The sequence below is a fragment of the Narcine bancroftii genome, chromosome 5 (genome assembly GCF_036971445.1).
Source record: "Narcine bancroftii isolate sNarBan1 chromosome 5, sNarBan1.hap1, whole genome shotgun sequence".
NCBI lineage: Eukaryota > Metazoa > Chordata > Chondrichthyes > Torpediniformes > Narcinidae > Narcine > Narcine bancroftii.
The window spans coordinates 7,827,187-7,845,347 of NC_091473.1; the positions used below are offsets into that span (position 1 = coordinate 7,827,187).

At 43.5% G+C, this 18,161-nt stretch overlaps 1 protein-coding gene across 5 annotated transcripts in view; it reads right to left on the reverse strand.

Annotated features, from left to right (window-relative positions):
- The window catches only part of LOC138763077 (copine-9-like), a 461,486-nt gene that overhangs the window by 260,845 nt on the left and 182,480 nt on the right, over positions 1–18,161 (reverse strand). For 3 of the 5 annotated variants that reach the window (XM_069936658.1, XM_069936660.1, XM_069936661.1), the window contains 2 exons: positions 11,567–11,670; positions 1,532–1,582 (listed from right to left, as the gene is read on the reverse strand). The exons of 1 other annotated variant lie outside the window; for it this stretch is intronic. In XM_069936658.1, coding sequence (XP_069792759.1) covers positions 1,532–1,582; positions 11,567–11,670 — 155 coding nt within the window. The remainder of the gene's footprint in view (positions 1–1,531; positions 1,583–11,566; positions 11,671–18,161) is intronic. One more of the 5 variants, XM_069936659.1, reaches the window with a different exon arrangement.

Sequence of the window (18,161 nt, forward strand, 5' to 3'; positions counted from 1 at the left end):
ATTCTGCAGGCTTCTCCTCTTACTCTGGAGTGTGGTCCCCAGACCAGGATAAAGTTGGTACCCTGTGGGTGCAATTGTACAACAAGATCTCTTGATCCCGCATGCCTCTTCCTCTCTCTCAATTACACTCCCATTCGTAGAACCATGCCGCACCCAAGGGAACTATGTGCAGCCATCAATCAGCCCTTCTCATGATTTCTCAAAACTGCAACGTCGGCAGACGCTGTCTGTGATTGTAGGGCAATGCACAAAATGTGCTGGAGAAACATGGCAAACTGCTGAACAAAGAAATCACATGATTGTTTTGAGAAGGTATGGAGGAAAGTTCATTTTAGAGATCTCCGACTCCTCCGTCACTTTCTCATAATGGTTAGCATAGCGGAAAGTGCAACACTTTTACAGTGACCCGGGTTCGAATCCTTAAGGACTTTGTACGTTCTCCCCGTGTCTGAGTGGGTTTCCTCTGGATGCTCTCATTTAGGTGTAATTGAGTGCCGCAGGATTAGATGGCCAGAATCTGCTTCTACCATGCTGTAAATAAATCTTTAAAATTAAAATTTTTAATATTTTTAAAAATATAGCAGCTGATTGGATAATCGAGTTCAACAGTTGAAGTCAGAGGAGCAGCTGAGTCTAAATTGAAGGAATAAAGGGAGTGGTAAACCACTGTTACGCTATGATTGGCTGGACACGCCTCCCGAGACTGATCCTACCCATAGCCCCTTGCATGTTCCCCTTTCTCTTCGCTTTGATCAGTCAATGAGGTTGATGGTTGTTCCAGTCTTCAGATAATAAAAGCCTGATAGTTTCACAATATCAGCCTTTTTGTGAATCACTGATGGTACATCAAAAGGTTGAAAAGGAGAGACTCATCAGATAGCAGCTGATTGGGCAATCGAGTTTGACAGAAAGGGGAAAGGGATAGGGAAAGGGAACAGGGCCATCAAGGTCAGGAGACCCCAAACACCACTATAAAAGTGAGAGACTGTGTAGCAGAGCAGTCATCGAGGGAGACTGGGAGAGTCAGCATGGAAAGGCTTTGGCTCAAGGGGCTTTGGTGAGAAGTGGTGGTGCAGGAGATGAAGCAAGGGCCCCCCTATTCGAGGAACAAAAATGATTCAGTAGGAAGGCACAGGGAAGGGAAGGTAAGGTTTTTTTCTTCTAGACATAGACAGAGGGAATGGCATCCAAAGCAGGGGAATGCTCCTCTTGAAGAATGTGGGTTGTCAGGGAGACCAGCAGTAACCTGGACGATTTCATCTGCGAGAAGTGCATCCAGCTGCAGCTCCTGACAAGCCGAGTTAAGGAATTAGAGCTGGAGTTGGATGAACTCCGGATCATTCGGGAGGCAGAGGGGGTGAGAGACAGGAGTTACAGGGTCACTGTTACAGCTAGGGGGCAGGAGGAGGGTAGAAGAATGACAGTCAGGATAGGGAAAGGGAACAGGCAGGCAGTGCGGTGCTCCCCTGTGGCTGTTCCCCTCAATAACCATTTCGGATACTTTTTATGAGGAGGTGGGGGGGTGACCTACCTGGGACAAGGCACGGAGATCAGATGTCTGGCACGGAGTCTGGTCCTGTGGCTAAGAAGGGAAGGGAGGAGAAGAGGTGAGCTGTAGTGATTAGGATTCCATAATTAGGGGGATAGATAAGAGGATCTGTAGAAGAGATCGAGTATCCCGGATGGTATGTTACGACCCTGGTACTTGGGTCAGATCAAGTTCACAGCATTCTCAGGAGGGAGGGTGAGCAGCCAGATGTCGTGATCCATATAGGGCCCAATGATGAGGGTAGGAAGGCTGAGGAAGTCCTGCAAGGAGAGCTCAGAGAAGTAGGTGCTAGGTTGAAGGACAGGACCTCCAGGGTTGTGATCTCAGGATTACTACCTGTGCCACGTGCTAGTGAGGTTAAAAATAGGAGGATAATGCAGCTCAACGTAAGCTAAAAAAAAATTGTGCAGGAGGGAGGGCTTCAGGTTTCCGGATCATTGGGCTCTCTTCCAGGGAAGGTGGGAGCTATTTCAAAGGGACGGTTTGCATCTGAACTAGAAGGGGACCAATATCCTTGCAGGAAAGTTTGCTAGTGTTTTCCCAGTGCGTTTAAACTAGATTTGCAGGGGGAGGGGAGCGAGAGTGTCAAGAGTAGATGGAGGAGTGGAGGAGGGAAACACTGATGTGAAAATCGCATGTATCATTAGAAGTCAATGGGTTGAATGTGGTGGAGTGTTCACGGGTGCATCTATTTCAATGCAAGGAGTATTGGAGGGAAGGCAGACGAGCTGAGACCGTGGATTGGCATGTGCAATTATGAGATTGTGGCCATTGGTGAAACTTGGTTGCAGGAGGTGCAGGACTGGCAGTTCAATGTTCTGGGCTTCTGTTGTTTTAGATGTGATAGAACAGGAGTGAGAGGGGGAGGTTGGGGGGGGGGGGGGAAATGAATGGGGGAGGAGTGGAATATATCACAGCTGTGCTCAGTAAGGACAGACCAGAGGGCTCATCTACTGACTCTATGTGGGTGGAGCTTAGGAACGGGAAGGGTACGTCCATATTCATAGATCACCCAATAGTCACCGAGAATTGGTGGAGCAAATTTGTAGAGAGGTAGCAGACAGCTGCAGGAAACATACGGTTATGATAGTAGGAGATGTTAATTTTCCACATATTGACTGGGACTCCCATACTGTAAAAGGGCTGGATGGCTCGGAGTTTGTCAAATGGGTTCAGGAAAAGTTTTCTAAATCAATATATAGAGGTATCAACTAGACAGCGAACAAGACTGGATCTCCTACGAGACAGGACAGTTGACAGAAGTATGTGTAGGGGAACATTTTGGTCCAGTGATCATAATGCCATTAGTTTCAAGTTAATTATGGAGAAGGTTAGGTCTGGGTTTCTGGTTGAGTTTCTAAATTGAAGAAAGGCCAATTTCGAGGAAATGAGAAAGGATCTAGAATGCGTGGATTGCGATAAGTTGTTTTCGGCTAAGGATGTGCGAGGTAAGTGGAGGACCTTCAAAGGTGTGATGATACAACCACAGCTCTGGGCCACGTATCCACCAGCCTCCTGCAGGGGGCGACCTCTGTACCTGCAGGAATACCAGCTGGGAGGCTGACTCCACCTGGCCGGCTGTCAATCACCGACCTGCATATAGACTTGAGGTGGCCCCTCCCGGGCCAGTCACATGTGCAGCTACCAAGACTACTACTGGTGTACAACAGAGTTTAAGTGGATTAAAGCCTGTAGCACAGTCTTTTCTGTGTTTTGGGTCTGCTTGCCGCACCACAGCGCATATAATTTTATCCACTTCCCTCACTGTCAGACACCATCCTGCCTACACTGCCAGTCACCCCGGCCACCCTGGACCCAGCCAACCCTCAAGCAACTCCGCCAGTTTTCCTGCAGGTATAGAGGTCACCCCCTGCAGTAGGCTGGTGGGCACACAGCCCATTGCTGTGGTTGTATCACCACTTCTTAAAATGAGTCCGGAGGGTGGGGGACAGTGTCTCGGTGCCGGGCAGTATTTACAAATTCAGGTGGTCCGGCGGCCGTCGCAAGGTCAGCTGCTGGTCAATGCTCGGAGAGGGCGGAGTTGCTTGAGGTTCAGCCAGAATTTAATGCAGACAAGTGAGAGGTGTTGCATTTTGAAAAGACAAACTAAAAAAGGGCATACACAGTAAATGGTAGGGAACTGAGGAATGCAGTAGAACAGAGGGATCTGGGAATACAGATACATAATTCCCTGAAAGTGGCATCACAGGTGGACATGGTTGTAAAGAGAGCTTTTGGCATGTTAGCCCTCATAAATCAAAGTTTTGAGTATAGGAGTTACTAATCACAGAGCACCTATGGCATTGGGATTACTTAAAGTGGGATATGAGTGGAAAGAAAAAGGTTAAGAACCACTGGTTTATGACCTAAGCATTAGGTCCTCTTATGTAAAGAAGAATGCAGTGGGATGGCTTATTCCAGGTGTCGTCTCACCAGGCCAGTAGAATCAAAACTAGCTATTCTATAACTCCAAATTCTTTGCAATAAAGATCACTTTGAGGTTGGTCTTCTCTTCTCTTTTACCTGCTCATTTTTTTGTGTGTGTTTCAGGCACAAGAACAGCGAAATTTCTCTCAAATTTACTGATCTGCAGCGTCTCTCAGTGCCTTTAGATGCAATAAAATTCCGGTAGCCTCAAGCCACCGGCAAAAATATCATAGAAAATAAATAGGTAAAAAAACACTAAAGTTTAAAATCGGGGCCCCCTACTGGTTAGTTCACCAATCACCAACACAGTTTCAAGCAACGAGAAAATTCACTTATCCGCATCTACCAATTCCCATAAGTGCTGGATTCCAGTGGTTTTACTATAATAATCCTGCCTTTGATTCCTCTTACATTAATACACATGTCCATGAGATGACATTGAACTCCATTTTCACCCAATTTCGTGATCCATCTGTATTCCATTGCAGTCAAAATGTGCTCATTGCACTGTAATATCAGGCAACAGAAATATCCTATTTTATTCCCTCCTCTGAGTCATTAATGTAAGCAATAAAAACTCAGAGGGCAAAGGGTACTCCACTGTTCATTCCTCCAGAATAAGAAGGACATTTTATTCCCAGTCTTTATTTTCGACATATTAGTTTTCAATCCATGTCAACACAGTTCCGTCAGTTCTTTGGGCTCTTAATTTATAAACCAGTTTCTCTGAGGCACCTCATCAAGAGATTTTTTGAAATTTATCTCCATCCATTCTCCTCAGTCAATTTGAGCATATTTGTCAAATATGATTAGTGGTGAAACACAGGATTCTGCTGACACCATGGTTAAGTGAAAAAAAAACAAACGTGGCTTCCCCTCCACCACTATTAACTCAGCCTTCACCCACATGTCCTCCATTCCCCGCTCATCTGCCCTGGTCCCCTCTGGCCCGAGAAACAATAAACACAGAATCCCCCTCGTCCTCACCTACCACCCCACCAGTCTCCGCATCCAACACATTATCCACCGGAATTTCCGGCACTTACTTCAGGACCCCACCACCAGTCACATTTTTCCTTCTCCTCCCCTCTCAGCTTTCTGTAGGGACCACTCCCTTCATGACTTCCTAGTGCACTCTTCCCTCCCCACCCATCACACCCCCCACCCCCCGCGGCACCTTCCACTGTGGCCATAGGAGGCGTAATACCTGCATCTGTACCCATGATCGAGGTCCCAAACAGACTTTTCAGGTAGAGCAACACTTCACCTGTACCTCCAAAGAACTCATTTACTGCATCCGGTGCACCCTTCTCTACGTCGAAGAGACCGGTCGCAGATCAGGAGATCGCTTCGCCCAGCATCTCCTCTCTGTCGGCAACAAAAGTGACCTCTCCATAGCCAACCATTTCAATTCTGAGTCAGACTCTCAAGCTCACACGTCTGTCCATGGCCTTTCACACTACCCCACCCTGACCACCCACAGATTGGAGGAACAACACCTCATTTTTCGTCTGGATACCATCCAACCCCAGGGCATGAACACTGAGTTCACTGCATTCCACTAATCAGCTTGCCTCTTCCTCCCTCTCCCCGCACCTTTAACTAGTCATTCCAGTTCCTACTTCCTTTCTCTCTCCATTTAGCCTACACTCCTGCACCCCCTCCTGCCTTGTTCCCCCCCTCCCCCTATCATCTCCCACCCTCACCACCCCCCCCCCCTTTGTTCGGATAGCTCTCATATTTCCCCCTCACCTTGATGAAGGGCTCAAGAGTATCTTTACTTTGCTACATAAAGGCATTCTTCAACCTGCTGTGTTTCTCCAGTATTTGTGTGTTTTGTCAAATATGACTTATCTTTCTTAAAACCATACTGAAAAATTTTAATTATCTCGGTTTTGATTGCTCTACCCTGGGAAAAATTCTGTGACTATTTACCTTGTCTATGCTCTCACTTGTAACCACCTCCCCCACTCTTCTATACACCAGGGAGAAAACTCCCAGCCTATTCAACCTCTCCTTATAATTTATGCCTACCGCCCCCCCAGTAACATTCTTGTGAATTTTTTTTCTGTACCTTTTCCAGATTAATGTGGATGGTACAAAGGTTGGAGTTGTGGATGGAGTATAGTCAGGGAAGTGGCAGATGGAGTTCAATCCGGATAAATGTGAGGTAAGTGGAAGGACTAATCAGGATTAATGTTCAGTTACTTAAGAGTACGGATGAACAGAGGGACCTCGGGGTCCAAATCCATACATCCCTCAAAATCGCCACATCGGTTGATAGGATAGTTAAGAAGGCCTATGGGATGCTGGGAGTCATTAATAGGAGGTTTGAGTTCAAGAGTCGAGAGGTCATGTTGCAACTCTACAAATCTCTTGTGAGACCACACAGAGTATTGTGTTCAGTTCTGTTCACCTCATTATAGGAAGGATGTGGAAGCTATGGAGAGGGGGCAGAGGAGATTTATCAGGATGTTGCCTGGATTGGGTAATAAGCCTTATGAGGCAAGGTTAGCAGAGCTGGGACTTTTTTCTTTGGAGCATAGAACGATCAGAAGAGACTTGATAGAGGTCTACAAGATTATGAGAGGCATGGATAGGGTGGACAGCCGGCACCTGTTTCTCAGGGTGGGAATGGCAAACAGCAGAGGACATGTGTAGAAAGTGAAAGGAGGGAAGTTTAGGGGAGACATCAAGACTAAGCTTTTTTTTTAAACGCAGATAGTTGTGGGTGCCTGGAATGCCTTACCAGGGATGATGGTGGAGGCTGAAGGATTTGGGGCATTTAAGAGACAGGCACATAGATGAAAGAAAATAGAGGCTTGCGGGGTAGGGAGGGTTTAGTACTTTTTTTCCAAGAAATATAAGGATTGGCACACCATTGTAGGGCCAAAGGGCTTGCAGTGAGCTGTATTGTTCCATGTTTAATGATATCTTTCCTATAGTTGCGTGGCCAGAACTTCACACACTTCTCAGATTCGCATTTTGCCTTACTCTTTTTCCCGTTATACCTTTCCAGGTTGAATTCCATCTCCAAATCTCTACACCCAACCCGTCCAAAGACAATCTCTCCACAGTCTGCAGCTTCCTTCAGCATTTACAACTATGTAGCCTATTTCTATGTTATGTACAAAATCACAGGGCATCCACTTCGATGAATGGAGAGAGAAGGATATATTGATTGTGTGAGATTAAATATAATAGGTTCATTAGAGTGAAAAATAATAAAGAACTTAATGGCAAATGTAAATGTGACGTGATTATTTTTTTTTAAGAAGTGGCTGACAAAGTTACATATGTGGATTTCTGGGCCACATTTGACAAGATTGGTCAGAAGGTTCAGTGATAGCTGAAGTTGAAGCTCATGGAACTGACAAAAACTATTGGCTTGGTTGAGAAATTGGGTGAGCAACAGGGCTCGCTGGTAAGGCAAGACTTGCAGAGCCCTGTGGGGATTTGTGTTGGGACCTCAACTAGTCACCACAGGAGAAGTGGAAACATTAAAAATTACAAAAAAAAAATGTTAATAAGCTAAGAGAATGGACAGATCTGCGTCAAATAGATTTCTACAGAGGAAGCTTCCTGTTTGGATGGAAAAATAGAACGAAGTGTTGGAATTAGTAGAGGCACACAATCTCACTGAAAGGTGGGATAGTTTGAGGTGCTATAAATGCTCTGAATTTCTTTCTGTGTTATAAGGCACCATAGTGATGCAGTAATTAGTGCTACTACCCTCACAAATGCAGAGACCTGGTTCACTCCAGATCTTGGATGCTGTGTGTGAGAAATCTGCACATTCTCCCATAGACTCTATGTGTTTATGCTGGATGCTTTTGATTCCTCCCACTTTCCAAATGAGCTGGAAAGATAAATGGTTGCTGTGATTACCCCATGACAAGTAACAGGCAGGCGAGAGGGAATAAGATGCAGGGGAAGGGGAGGATTCTAGTGAGCTGCTGGATGTAGGGGGGCTGAATGACCTCCTTCTGATCGGTATTAAGTCTTGCCACATTTCAAGAAGGGACCCTGAGGCATTAACACAAGCATCGCTGGTTAAATGTCCAATTTTCCTGTTGTAAAATTTTAATGTGTCCTCCTCAAAGGAAATTGTTAATTCTTCAATAATAATAAAGATCTCCAAGATGTGTTATTATATCTCAACATGAAGTTAATTTCACTTTTAATTTGGACTTTTCCAGATATATTCTCTCCTTTAAAAAAACCTACCTTTGTCAATATGTCAGCACTCAATCTACTCTTCCATTATATACCACCAAATGGCAATTGTTGTCAGTCACAGCAGACACTTTGCTGAAACTACCGCTCCAATTGCCGTTAAGTGTTTGCACACAAATTTGAAACAGCATGTGGAAGAATTAAGCAAGCAAACAAACCAATTGATTTTCTTTGTGAATTATTCTCATTAACAATGCGTAAATGCTTCTCAGAAAAAAAGGATTCATACCCCTTTCCGATGTAATCACGTTCCTGCCTGAGGTACGTTCTAACCAGGTCAAAACTCCAATTACCTGGTGCAGCAACGTTAACTGCTACAGGGCAGGATTGGTACAGATTGGTAAAGGCACGGCTGTCAGCTTCTGCATTCCTTTTCACAACTGAGGGAATCTACAAGGACAAAATGCTCCCAGCCTCCCAGTGAGAAGTCAATACTGAGCACGATTCCAGCAATTATAAACATTGTTTTCAATACTTGCTACATTTTAGATGAAATGGGAGCAAATTTCAGATCTCTACCTAGCAAACACAAACCAATCACTGGGAAAATTCCCATTTCCAAAGGCTTTTCCTGCTCTGACAAAGAATGGCTAGGTAGCCATGGAGATGGTAGGTTTGGAGAACCATTTTTAATGAACAGAAATCCACAGCACAGCAAGCTTACATAATCTCCAATTATTTTATTCCAACATTCCAGGTCACTCCCCGTTTGTTCTAATTCTACATGATCTCAACGACTCTCACGACAACATTCACGGAATCAATTTTAACTTGTGGTATTCAAGGGTCACCTCCCCACTGACCCAGTTATCTTCTCAGATGGTTGTGGGAAAATGGTGCAGCTGTTAGTGTTAATGACTCACAGCTACAGGGATCCTGATTTAATCCTACCTCATGCAGAGTTTGTACATTCTCCTGTGAGCATGTGGGCTTCCAATGAGCACCTCAGCTTCATCCTGGATTGTTAAGATGTGCTGGGAGGGGGATTCTGTATATTCAAGTAGTGAAGTCGCAAAAGACTCAAAAGCAAACTCATGGGCATGAAAGTGAGTGGAGACTGGTTCTCTTCATACACCAGTCAACGAAATGAGTTAAGAGAGAAGATTGTGAAAACCTGGTCCAATGTTTGTTGGAGTTTAGGAAAATAAGAGGGGACCTCATTTAAATTGATGAAAATCGTGATGGGGTCGACAGGAGTGACAGCCCAGGGGTACAAAGTAGGCCATTTAGGACTGAGACAAGGAGAAATATCTTCACCCAAAGGCTGGCATGTTGGCGTAGTGGTTAGCACAAAGCCTTTACAGCGCCAGCAATTAGGACTGGGGTTCAAATCCTGTGCTGTCTGTAAGGACTTTGTATGTTATCCCCGTGCCTGCATGGAAATGTACTGGGGGCTGTAAATGAATAGGGTGTAAATTGGGTGGCATGGACTCGTGGGCCAAAATGGCCTGTTACCCTGCTGTATGTCTAAATTAAAAATTTAAATTCAAAGAGAGTTGAACGTGAGGCAGATGAGGCCAAATCATTATGTAGAGGCTTGAGAAGGAGTTAAATACAGTTCTAAATGTTGAAGAGATCAAGGAACATGGGGAGAACCCAGACGCAGGGTACTGATATCACCCATGATCATCTTAATTAGTGGTACAGTTTAGAAGGGTTAAATAGCCCAGTCCTATTTGCAGGGCTAAAGGATGAGATGGAGATGGGGAATGGGAATGATGAAGGTGGGCATGGATCTCTGAGGTCGAATGGCTTCCTACTGAGTCATGATAATGAAGGTTCAATAAGCTTCAAAAACATATGGTAACCTCCCACTACCATTTCTCAGCAACGCTGAAAATGAAGAAGCAATTCCCTGAAGGGCAGGGGAGAAGGAGATGGGCAGGTTTCCATCGTCAGGATTTTAATATTCACTTAATCAAAAATTTGTCCCCGTTTGGCCAAAGGTCCTGTCAACTGTGAGATTAATAATTGATATCCCGTAACCTTGGGTCTCTTATTAATAAAATACATGTTTCTTTTATATTGTATTTTAATGCATGCAAGTGATTATTATGTCATGTGAAAAATTATGATGTGTGTATGTGTGTGCATCATGGTCTGGAGCACCACAGGAGACTACAGCACAGAAACAGGCCCCTTCGGCCCTTCTAGTCTGTGTTGAACCATTTTTTTGGCCTTGTCCCACTGACCTGCACCCAGTCCATAGCCCTCCACACTTTTCCCATCCATGCACCTGTGTAAACTTTTCTTAAATGTCAAAATAGAGCTCACATTCACCACTTCAGTTGGCCATTCGTTCCACACTCACACCACTCTCTGTGAGAAGAAGTTCCCCTTCATGTTCCCCCTAAACTTTTCCCCTTTAACCCTTAGCCCATGATCTCTGGTCTGTATCTTACCTACCCTCAATGGAAAAAGCCAATCAACATTTACTCTGTCTATTGACTTCTTAATTTTAAATACCTCGATAAAATCTCTCCTCATTCTTCTGCGCTCCAGGGAATAAAGTCCTAACCTATTTAACCTTTCCTTGTAACTCAGTTCCTGAAGTCAGGGCAACATCCTAATAAATCTTCTTTGTACTCGTTCTATCATAATAATATCTTTCATACACGGAGAAACACTGTTTTGTCTAGTTATACATGTATTTAAACTTAAGAAGTGGACAGTATGGATGGCAGACACAGACTGATTTTCTCTGTAAAACAATGTCAAGACTTTGCTTTTCAGATAGGATGTCTAAGACTTACAGATATATATTGTTGATGTGACTCTAAGTCATTAAAACCCCCTGGCATGATCTGAATTAAATAGAATCCATTAGGAGCCTGACATTTCCCTTTAAGGTAGAATATGGAACGACCACATGCCAGCAGAATACAAATTATCAAAATGAAAAGTAATTATTTGGGACTAAATATAATTACTATTTTACAGAAACAATTCTAGCTTTAATATTAGCTGCCATATATTGACACTGTTGCTTGACTTTAAAGGTTCATTAACTTGGGATAGATTTAACAAAGATAATGTCACTTGCCCATGACTTTTGGTGGACCCCTATAATAACAAAAATTGTGCCCAATTTGAAAAATCTGCAGCAATTCCAAGAAGGAATTGCTTTTGTGGATTTGGAAGTGCAGAAGGCTTCATTACAAAATGACCCTTTAAAATCTGTGCAGGCCATTTATGAAGACGAACGCAAAAGTTTGAGTTTTGCTTTTAACGCTCCGACTGCATTTTGGCTTCCATCAATATAATTTATCTCCCGTTCTTGTGGAATATTGGGTTATTGTCGTTGCTTCGGGATAGGAGCAGAGTGCAGTAACAGGGCAGGAAGCTGGGACTCACACATCAAAACGCAAATTCTGCTTCTCTTCAAAGAAGTAATCCAGGACAAACTTGCGCACAAAATCCGGGTTCAATGTGTTTTCAATCATTTCAGTCCTTCCATACTGGAGAGAGAAAAGGGGAAAGACAGGGTAAAAAGACAAAAGGAATCAATTCCCCTGCAGAGCACTTATAAAAACATTGATGTTCGACAGATAACAAGCTCAACTTGCAGATGACAGATTATCCAATGTTCACTGGCAAATCTGAAAACATGGTGCAATATATTGATCAACATTTTGCCTCAGACACTACATTTTCATGGATAGCACAAGCACCAGAGATTTGTTTGGATGTTATGTCCCTGTAGTAAGTCATTGTTCTACTGTGATTGGCTGCTGCTGGCTGGACACGGCTCCCAAGACCGATCCTACCCGTAGCCCCTGGCATGTTTCCCTTTCTCTTTGCTTCGAACAGTCGATGAGGTTGACGGTCGTCCCTGTTTTAGAGTTACAAGATCAAACCAGCAACCACAAAGAAGGCATATCACACAGGGGTAAAGATGAACAATTACTTTATTAACAAAAATTCACCGTCAAACTTCAATTCAAAATCCCCCCCTTTTATAACAATGCCCACTGGTTACTATGCAAATTCCTATAACAGTGTAAAACTAATAAATTCCCCAGCCTAAATATAACACAAGTAATCAAAGTCTAAGTTATATTTCCAACCAGCTCAAAGAAAAACTTAGACACAAAACAAACACAAAATACACAAGACTCAGAAAACTTCGATCTCGACCAAAGCAAAGATCATAAACAAAATTCAGTTTCTTTGGTAAACTGAAGACAAAAGATCGTTGAAAAAGAGAGAGAGAGAGAGAGAGCACAAAATTCGAAGTTGTCTTTTGTTGCTTGCAGAGAGAGGAACAACGGCTTGGTCCGGATCCTTCTGGCTGCCTTCAGAATGTTCATCCCTTTTAAAATCCCAACATTCTAAATTGCTCTCCAAACCATGACTCATGCTCTAGGCCTTCTTCCACTCCACACCACCACCCAGTGGTGGTTTGTCATCCAAGTCCAGAAATTTTTAGATCATTTTCTGCACATGCTCAGTCCATCTCCCACTCTCTCAGCAGTCCACCTTCACCTTGGCTCTCTAAAGCAAACTGTCACTTTTTAACATAAAACCACACAACACATAGGCCAATACACAACACAGCACAACTCTGTAACATTAGTTAATAAAAGCCAGATATTTTCACAACATCAACCTTTTGTAATCATTCATGGAGCATCAGTCATCTCTGATCTCTCTCTTTATTTCTTTCCTCTCACGAGTTCAATCTGCCTCATACACAGGCCAAGGTTCTGTGCCATGCTCTACTATTCAATCACAAAATCATAATTTGTTCCACAGAGGTTGATAGTGGCAGTTCCTGTTCACTGGTCCCCTCTTCCTACCTAACCCCCACATCCCTCTTCCCCCAACTCCCACTTCCTTCCTAATTCCTCAATACCCCTTACTACCTTTCTCCAACCTCCCCTCTTCCTACCTAACCCCCAACCCCCTCTTCCTACCTAACCCTCAACCCTCCCTTCCTACCTAAACCCAACCCCCTCTTCCTACCTATCTCCCAACCCCCCTTCCTACCTAACCCCAATACTCCTCCTCCTACCTAACCCCCCACCCCCTTCTTCCCATCCTTGAACTTTAAACTGTCACATAACACCATCCCTTCTGGCTTGCTAATTCCTCTGGCAGTATTTAACACAAGCTGATTTTAAAATTTGCCAGCACTTCCATTGAAAGCAGAAAGAAGACTAACTTAATTTTAAAAGTCACACTGACATGATTTAACAAATCCTTAGTGTTCCGGGAGATCCAAAGCAATTTGGCAAGATAAGGGCAACTGCCCAGAGGAATACATGTACGTGCCAATCCTGTTCAGTGGCATAGCTTGGGTAGTGGAAAAAGCAAGAGAGATGTCCAGACTGGAGAATTAACTTTGGGTCTTCCTCTACTCCAGTAATCCCCAGCACCCTCCCCCAGCATTGCATAAGAACCCTCTAGTGACATATGCCACCTGCCTCAATTTTTGCTCCTGTCCATTGGCTTAAACAGTAGCTGGGAGACCTGTTCAAGACTAGAGGGTAGGGCACATCAACCCGTCTGTTCCCTATCTGTTTTGGCCTCTCCACACACTCTTTTATAGCATCAATGGCTCTCAGCAATTCCATCAATCCCATCTCACCTCTTATTTCCTTGTAACCTATGCTTATATGCTCAACTCCACCCTGATTCTCCTGCCACACATCTAGACTCGTAGGAATCTACTGAAGCCTGCTAACCTCCCACTAACATAGGGCAGCACAGATTGCCTTGAGGTTAGTGCAACTTTATTACAGCGCCAGTGACCCGGGATTGAATCTGCCGATGCCTGTGAGAAGTTGGTACATTCTCCCCATGTGTTTCTCCCGGGTGTTCTGGTTTCTTCCCACCCTCTAAAAACATATGGGATTGGTAGGTTGACTGGGCGCATTTGGGTGGCACGGATTTCAATGGCCGGAATCCACTTCTACCATGTTGTAAATAAATAAATTTAAAATGTAACTATTTGTTTTGTGACATGGCAGGAAACTGGTATATCTGGAGTAATTCACGCAATGGGAGGAAATTCTCCAGGATTGAACTTGGATGAGTGGAGCTGCTAGAAGCCAGGACAACCCTCTATGTCCCTGTGCTACCATTCATATTCTCTTTCTCCCTAGTCCCAATGCTTAAATCAACTCTCCATATTAACCTGCAAGCTCAAAAGTAGGTGGAGTGAAATACAGTACAGAACAAAGATCACCTGGAACATGGAACAGTACAAAACAGGAACAGGTCCTTCAACCCATGTATCTGTGCCAAGCACAAAGTCCACGTTAAACTCAAACTCTGTTGTTTGCACATGATACGTATCCCTCTATTCTCTGCAATGTGTTAACATCACACCTTTGCCACGGAACCTGAACTTTTAGTAATACGATTGTAATATAATGCCCGGTCAAAGTTAAATCTAGGCAAATGGCATGGTAACAGTCCGTGCTGCCCAATTTATACCCCATTAACCTACACCCCCGGTAAATTTTTGAAGGGTGGGAGGAAACCGGAGCCCCCCAGGGAAAACCCACACAGACATAGAGAGAACGTACAAACTCCTTACAGAGAGCGCAGGATTCAAACCCAGTCCCGATCTCTGGCACTGTAACGGCCTTGCGCTATGCCAACTGTGCCAGCCCACTTTGAACTGTGTTAAGTTGTCCTTTACCTCTTATGGACGCTGCGAGACCGGCTGAGTTCCTCCAACATTTCTAGATGTTTTTACTACAATCACAGTATCTGCGGACTTTCATGTTTCACTAAGTTTTCCTACTGTACGGCAAGAAAAGGACATTTGCCCGATCAGACCGAAGCACTGAAAATCTAAGAACCACTTTTTTGGATTTACCATCAATTCAAAGGGTACAGACATCCTTCGGTGAAGTGCACAGCTCTTTACAATACTGGCAGGACAGACATCCCTTCATCCTCTGTCATACCCCTACTGTTTCCTGCTTTCTGCCATGTGGAAACTATTGTTCCATTTATCTGGACCTGTGAGGCTTTAGTGGAACAGATCACAGGGGATACTTCTCTGCATCTAACTCAAGACCAAGGATTGCAAGGAAACTCGAGGGCCAATAATTGATATTCCACCCGGGTGGCCTAAAACCCAATAGAATGAACAAGGGATTTGCCCGTTTCAATCCCCAGCTCAATCCAATTCACCTCACCCTTCTCCATTATCGTTCCTCTCACACAGCCTATCCCATCTCCACCCTCTCCCCTGGGGTCCCCTCCTCCTCCTCCTGCTTCCACCTTTCCCACCTTGAATTGTCCAGTATCCCATTCCCTCCAGACCCCTCCCCAGCCCTTCCTTTCTCCTCTTTTGAAATTTCATCTAAAAATAAAGGTCCCTGCCGACTGCCCATTCCTCCCCGTGGTCTGCCGCCACTCCTGCTGGGCCCCACCAACTTCTCTTTATTCACTTTATTCACTCAAGGCTCCAACATCTGCAGCTCTTGAATTCTACCAAAGAATTTGTCACTGAAAGGGGAAAGGTGCATCACTTCCCAGATGTTTCCGTTTTTTTTAAATAAAGGATAATTCCTGTCACAATAGGGTAAAGCTCTCTTCATTTGAAATTCACATTAATTATCTTTTTCTTTCTCTTTGTTACCTAACATCTTCAGTGAAGAGCCTTTCAGCACAAACTATTCTTCAAACACACAATGGAGAATCTCTCAAACATTTTCTTGCCAAATATTTTGACAGCTTTGTTTTTAAAGAAGGGAATTTAGATTTAATGGGTAGAAGAAAAAGAACATGAGATTGCAAGACCTCCAGTATGAAACACTAGGGATTGCTGTATCTGCCACGTCAATCGGGAACACAGTACAAGGCAAATAACTGTCACTTATGAACAGCAGAGATCGCGAACGGAGTGCTCCGGATCATGGCAGAGAAAAATCATATGGGCCATAATCGTACAAAGAGAACGTGATGGACAAACAAGACACAGGAGACAGGATCGCAGGGATGCTGTGGGAGGAAGCACGCCGATGAGCGAGAGTGGACCAGCCACAGTTTAGGAAGCACCAAACTTCCCTTCGCTTCAGAGCTGTGTACGCAGTGCAGCTGTGCAAAAAATAATTGTGAAATTACTACACGCTAATGACTCATGCCACTTTGCTCGGCACTTTCTTTATCACAAGCACATAATTGACTCATGCACTTAATGCAGTCTAATTTGTGTTTTTCTGAACAGGCATTTTGCAAGTGCACTCTCTGATCTTTAGAGGTGATCTCTATCTATCCCTCCCCCTCCCTGCTGTTTTATTTGTTTGATTTACAGAGTTTCTCAACAGAGCTGCTAAAAGCTCAGAGTACCAAATAGAACAGGCGGCTGTGCCTTTCATTAAGAGGCAGGAATAGCAGTGATTGGGGAAACAAGCTTCGCGACTCTGCACTACAATTAAAGAGGGTGGCAGAGCGTTGATGGCCCAATAGCCTTTCAGCACAAACTATTCTTCAAACACACAATGGAGAATCTCTCACACATTTTCTTGCCAAATATTTTGACAGCTTTGTTTTTATAATGATGAAATATACCACCATTGTTCTGTGTGTGTGGGAGGACACTAGTGACCACAGTACCAACTCATCTGTACACCATGTGGGGCCCACTGAGCTTCTCCAGCACCTTTGAGTATTTATGATGGGCACCAACACCAATTTTAGCAATAATTGTTCATAACAGAACATAATAGCCAGGAAAAACATACCATGTCTGCACTGATTCATGATGCATACCCCGTTAATAGGAAGCCCTTTGTGCTGTTCCCAGTGGGCCACCTTTAACCGGGGCACTGACTGCTTTTCCACTGAATACAACTCATCCCCAGGGATCGGAGAGTCTACCTTCAAATAGAATGGAATGGATGGAAGTTGTCCTCTTTCCACTGGTTTAATCAGCTGAGGCTGGGGATGTGATCGGGGTGGAGGCCGTCAATCCCTGGCATGAGTTAATGTCACTCGATGATGGTGGGCTGATTGTTTTTCTTTTTCACTGGACCCTTAACTAGTTAATTCCCCGTTAATTCCTGGGACAAGGTGCCAGTGGGAAAGGGGATTTAATTAAACAAAATCTCTTCTGCCTGTACATGATCCCTATCCCCTCACCCCCCATTTCCTGCATGATCATGTACAGTAAAACCTCCTTAAAAAAATAATTAATTTGAGCCGCTTGGTAATAATTCTTATAGTTAGGAAGCTTTAGGCCACCAAATTCATATTTCAATGTTAATTTTCCAATAGAAACTCTTGACATTTTAGCTTTCCAGATAAATTTCCTGACATGTGTCTTTAATTCTTGAAAAATCTTTTGTGGTAATAATATAAGTAAGGTTTGAAAAAAGATATTGTATTTTTGGGAATATATTCATCTTAATACAGTTAAACCTCCCTACTAACGTTATAGGTAAAATGAACCATTTTTAAAAAATCTTCTTCAACCTTGGGTTATGGCAAATAATTAAATTTATATCGTTTTTTTAGATTATAGTCTACACAAATTCCTAAATATTTAATCCCATCATTTGGCCACTTAAACTGAGTGTTTATTTGACAGTGGCTGTAATCTCCTTCTGTAAGAGGCACAATTTCACTTTAGTTCCTATTTATTTTAGAACCCAAAATCTTACCATATTCTTCCAAATTAAAATGCATTTTTTGAAAGGAAGTCTCGGGTTCTGTCAAATATGTTAAAACATCATTTGCAAATAAGGTAATTTTATGCTCTTCTTGACCAACCTTGAATCTCTTAATTTCCAAATCATCCTAATTGCCCCTGCTAGTAGCTCTATAGCTAAGATAAACAAAGCTGGAGATAAAGGTCATCCTTGTCTACTTGATTTCATCAATTGGAATGGAGTGGACATTTGTCTGTCAGTCACTACTTTAGTTTTGGATCATTATATAATGCCTTAATCCAATTTATAAAAGTTTGACCAAACCCAAATTTTTCCAA